Source organism: Rattus rattus, chromosome 10, assembly GCF_011064425.1.
Source record: "Rattus rattus isolate New Zealand chromosome 10, Rrattus_CSIRO_v1, whole genome shotgun sequence".
In the NCBI taxonomy this organism is placed as follows: Eukaryota; Metazoa; Chordata; class Mammalia; order Rodentia; family Muridae; genus Rattus; species Rattus rattus.
Genome location: NC_046163.1, coordinates 52,724,093 through 52,729,263, shown reverse-complemented (window position 1 = coordinate 52,729,263; position 5,171 = coordinate 52,724,093). Strand labels below are relative to the sequence as shown.

The window sequence follows — 5,171 nt, the reverse complement described above, 5'->3', positions numbered from 1 at the left end:
TATAGTACCCGGCACTGAAAGAAACAGCAAAGGGTTAATGATCATGTATGAACCCTCCAATTATATAAGGAAGATTTCAGACACATAGCTGTGAAAAAGATGCTTCATTGGAATGCCTTAACTATGCTGCAAAACAGCCCACGGTGTGAAATACATTTAAAGCTAAGCATTCTCCAATTAATAAAGCCTCATGCAAAAATGGGTGTTGGAAATGTTGGATAATAGTCAATATGTATGTAGTTGCTAAGGTCTATTAATGTACCCACTTAACAGATTAACAAAATTGAGGAACCAAGATTTTAAATATATTGCTTAAGCTCACAAAGCAAGTAAATATTTGAATTAAAGTTCGAACCCATGAAGAATCTCCTACTTCTTTTCTAATTACCACTATGCAGTAATAAGTTTCATTTGCTTACTGAACATTCACTATCCATTTCAACTTTAAAATGTTCTGTTATAAATATTTTAAGTAAAAGTGAAGTCAGAAAGCTGATTTTTATCTCAGTTAAGTAGAAAAATGAACAGGGAATTTGATCAATGCTTTGTCTTTTTGTGCAATATTCAGAACATGCTCTTCTGGGCCTGTGTCATACCTCACAATACACTTTTGAAAGTATCACAATACTAGAATTGAAACTTCTTCAACTAGAAGAAATTTGAGAATCAATTCCTGCTAGTCACTTGTATTTCACACATAGATGAATTAGTCCGGCCAAGATCATCCTAACATCTGGATGACATCTGGGTTGAATCTTGTTCTTGATGGCAATTCCAGTAATCCTTCAATTTTTTTTTTTTGGTAAAATATTGGAACAATAATCACCAATCCGAGGGATGGATATTCTGAAGGTTTTAAAGTATATTTCAAGCTAGATATACTTGTAAAGCTGTTGTTCGAAATTCGTGCAGACTGAGGGAATATATTTTAAGTTACAGTCAGACAGGCAGATGTAGTATATCTCAAGCCAAGCTGGGATTCAGGCTCAATTAAACTCACACAATATAAGCATACACCACACACCACACACCTCAACACACATATATCACATATACACACACCACATACCACACTCATACACAAATACTACACAACACAAACAACACACACACACACACACACACACACACACCATACAGCACAAATAGACACACCTGTGTATACATACCAATAATTAACAATCCCGATGTGAGGAGCATCAAAAAATTCTAAATGATTTTATTTTGTAGTGGGACATACATAAGAATGAAAAAAGTAACACACTTCTCCCAGGTCCTAGGCTCTGCAAAGGTTTTAATTTTGTTATCCCAGTTACCAGACAATCCCTAATTGTGTATTAGGTGACTCAGAATTCACAAATCTCTAAAGCTTAGAGGTTAAAGGCAACAGGAGTGTTATGCATTGAGCAGACAATGGAATGCGAAACTGCAGATTTGCAAGGCATTTCCCTTTCCCATGAAGCCTGATTATGGGTCTCTACCAGCTGGGAGCTGTAGTCCACTCTTCATGAAACTCCACACATGTTGCCACAGGATAGTTTCTGTCACCCATGTTTTCTATCTTTTAAACTCTGTTGGGATCATGTGTTGAAATCAGAGTTCGCTGCTACCTTAGGGTGGACTTTTCATTTCAGTGCAGCAATGGCTGGCATGGTTTACTCCATCCCCCACACTTTAGAGATGTATAAATTGTGAGCCATAAGATATCCACCTAGGGATGGTCTGATAATTAAAAAGATAAAACTAAAACCTTGGCAGAGACAAGTGACCAGGCAGATAGATAGATAGATAGATAGATAGATAGATAGATAGATAGATAGATAGATAGATAGACAGACAGACAGATAGATAGACAGATAGATAGAAAGACAGACAATTATCAAAGTCACAAATTAAATAAAACATTTTTCCATGCCGGTTTTTAATCTGCTGTGACATTTCTTCATCATAATGTTGAAAAGCATTCAGAGAAAAAAAAAAGCCTTTCCCTCACTCTGCTTTACCTCTGATTACTCTGTCTAAGAGAGTGAGTTGTGCAGCATAGTAAGTGCTCAACTGGGTGGTACTCTTATTGGCATTTATTTTGATCCTGCAAAAAGATTAACAAGGCATTTGTTCTCGCGTTTACCCAGAATGTGGGTAATGCCAGAAGAGCTAATTAGGTGTCCCTCAACGAAGTCCTGATCTTGTCACTGACCCTCTTCACAGCCTCCTTCACCTCTCTGTTGCGAAGGGAATAGATGATGGGGTTGAGGAATGGAGTCAGGAGGGCATACACTAAAGCAATAAGCTTGTCAGTGCCCTCAGGTCTGCTCTGAGGTGAACCCACATACACAGTAAAAGCAGAAGCATAGAACAGTGCAACTACTGTCATGTGGGAGGAACATGTGGAGAAGGCTTTGGCTCGACTGGCAGCTGAAGGCAGCTTCAGGACAGCTGTGAGAATATTCCCATAGAGTCCCAAGATGAGGAGAAAATTACATCCAGTGGCCACACCAATCACTGCCCCATGAACCTGAGCATGCCAGCTTGAGCCCACACATGCCAACCGCATTAGTGGTGCCAGGTCACAAAAGTAATGGGCTATCTCTTTCAAGCAATACGGTAAACTGGCAGTGAGACCTGCAGGCACCAGGGCGGCTGAAAAGCCAGCCACCCAAGTGGCACCTGCAAGCCACAGCTGTACCTGTCTGCTCATGAGAGAATGGTAGTGCAGCGGGCGACAGATAGCAAGGTAGCGGTCCAGAGCCATGACACCTAACAGGTAGCACTCAGTCATGCCTAAGGAGTGGAAGACATACAGCTGGGTGAAGCACGCAGCCGATGGAATGGGTGAATGCCCATGGAGCAGGGTATGAAGCAAGGTGGGCACTGTGGTGCTGACATACCAGATTTCCAGGAAGGAGAGGACACTGATAAAGAAGTACATGGGAGTGGACAGCCCCGAATCTGACTGAACCAAGACAATGATGAACAAGTTCCCTGCAAGTGTGAGGAGATAGATGCACAGGGTCCCCAGGAAGGCAAGGGGTCGGAGGGTGCCCGAGGTAGTGAAACCAGCAAGGATGAAAGTCCGGGACCAGGTGTAGTTGACATGATCCATCATTCCCAGGAGGAGGGGGAGTTAAGGTCCAAGACGAACTACTTCCAGAACCACCATCTCTTCATGAATTATTCCTAGGGCCAAGAACAAAGCTGTGAATATGGCTGAGTTTTGACATTATCTAATGAAATCCCTATTATATGATAATAGAACTGCAGTCTCCTCCCTCCCCCAGCAAAGTGAAACGATTGGCTGAATGCCATAACATCAGTAGGTGGCTGGGCTGGAACTAGAAATGAAGACTCCTGGTTTATCCTTGTGCATATTCTAGTACTGAACTCTTGAGAGTCCACCAACCCAGTTCTCCCTTATCCCATTATCAGTAAATGGAAAGGGAACTTTTCTACTCCAATCTCTCCTATGACCTCCATGTCTCCTGGGGACTCTGCGTCTGGTTTACAATAATAAAATAACTAGGAGTAGTGTCAAAACTGTTCTACAGGAAGTTTTGACATCTAAATGTAGTAACAGTTACCTTTTTAAGAAAGTCTTACTCTTCCTTGACTATTCTGATAGGGAAAGATTAGGTGATCTGTGCACGATAATGATGCAGACACTCTAAGATTAGTCCCTAAAATATCATGCCCATGAAATACAGTGATTATTCACCATCAGGCCCATGATATCCTATGATTACTCACTTCAGCCCCACAACATCCTAATTATTCACTCTCATATCCATGATATCTAATGATTATTCACTCTCAGGCACACCATATCTACTGATTGTTCACCCAACATTCATACCATACCTTCTGAAAGTTGATCTTCGTGAGAGACAGATGACATGAATTTTCAAAGAAGAAAAGCATGAGTCAGAATCACCAGGCAGGAAAGACTTTGCAGCAGCCCCAAACTGGCTGCATGCCCTCGCTCTGATACACTGCAGCTGTATACTCTGAACTAGGGTTTTTGTTTTTATTTTATTTAACCAACTTCCTTTTCCCTAAAATGAAGAAGAGGAACAAGATTTGGCTGTTGGTTTCTAAAACTGTTAGGAATTCTAATTTGCCTAGGTTATTGGGAAATGATTGTGAGTTTTATGGGCATCAAAACCAATGCTGCTTGAGTTTTCCTTCCATAACCCAAGAGCACTCACCAGCAAAGGTCAAAATCAAAGCGATTGCCTAATTCCTTTCTGGTAATCTACACTCTTCCACCTTCATCTATTACCTGACCATTTGGTGGCATTAGTACCTATAGCCTTACACCAATTCCTATCTCTGTCTACTTATATGAAATGATCCTAGAAAGGCTGCTTTCTCAGGGGCTCCTTGTTATGTGTTCCCTGGAGCTGTGAGTCTGATGAGCTCTCAGAATCCCTCTGGAGCAAGCCGTTGGGCAGAGAGAAGTGAAACAAACCAGTTCTATTCCTCAGATAATTTCTCTTCATCTTGCTACCAGGGTTAATGCCTTTGTCATGAAATCCATACTTCAGTAAGAGACAACTAATAAATAGTAATGCTCTGGGAAATAATTTCAAAGGAATAGATGAACAATTGTTTAAAATAATTTTACAGAGAATCTTCCTTCCCCTTTGGTGCCTTTATCTCTCATTATTATTATTATTATTTACTTTACATTCCAACACCGTCCCCACTACTTCAGGTCCCCCACCTCAAGCAATGCTTACTCCTGTCTCCTGCTCTCCTTCTCCTCTAGAGGGTGGAGCTCCTCCCCCACTGTTCAGTAGCATCCAAACTAGGGCACATCAAATCTTTCAGGGCTAGGCACATCCTCTCCTACTGAGGCCAGGCAAGGCAGCCCAGTTAGAGAAACATATTCCCCAGACAGGCGACATATTTACAACAAATTGCCCTCGAAATATCCTTTTTATCAGCATATTTGTTCATAGTATTATTTCCTAAAGGCAAAAATGTAAACCAATAAAGTGATATAATATGCATATTAATAATCTGTGGTGATAAGTACCATCGGAATGAGTCTATACTCTTTAATCAAATGTATATGAACCACTTTCTGTATTTCATACCTTGTACTCATGGAAAGATGGTATAAAGAACAGTGTTTCCTCAAAAAGTTTAACTTGTATTATGAAACATGAACT

The 5,171-nt window shown here is 40.7% G+C and overlaps 1 protein-coding gene across 1 annotated transcript; it reads right to left on the bottom strand.

The window, feature by feature from the left end:
* Positions 1-2,158: 2,158 nt before the first annotated feature.
* On the bottom strand, positions 2,159-3,103 carry LOC116911759 (olfactory receptor 6N1-like). The gene has a single exon (XM_032915753.1). The coding sequence runs from the start codon at positions 3,101-3,103 to the stop codon at positions 2,159-2,161; it is 945 nt and encodes a 314-aa protein (XP_032771644.1).
* Between the last annotated feature and the right edge of the window lie 2,068 nt (positions 3,104-5,171).

What these genes read in the sequence shown, in the direction of transcription:
- LOC116911759 (XM_032915753.1), bottom strand. Translation starts at nt 3,103, where the DNA reads ATGGATCATGTCAACTACACCTGGTCCCGGACTTTCATCCTTGCTGGT.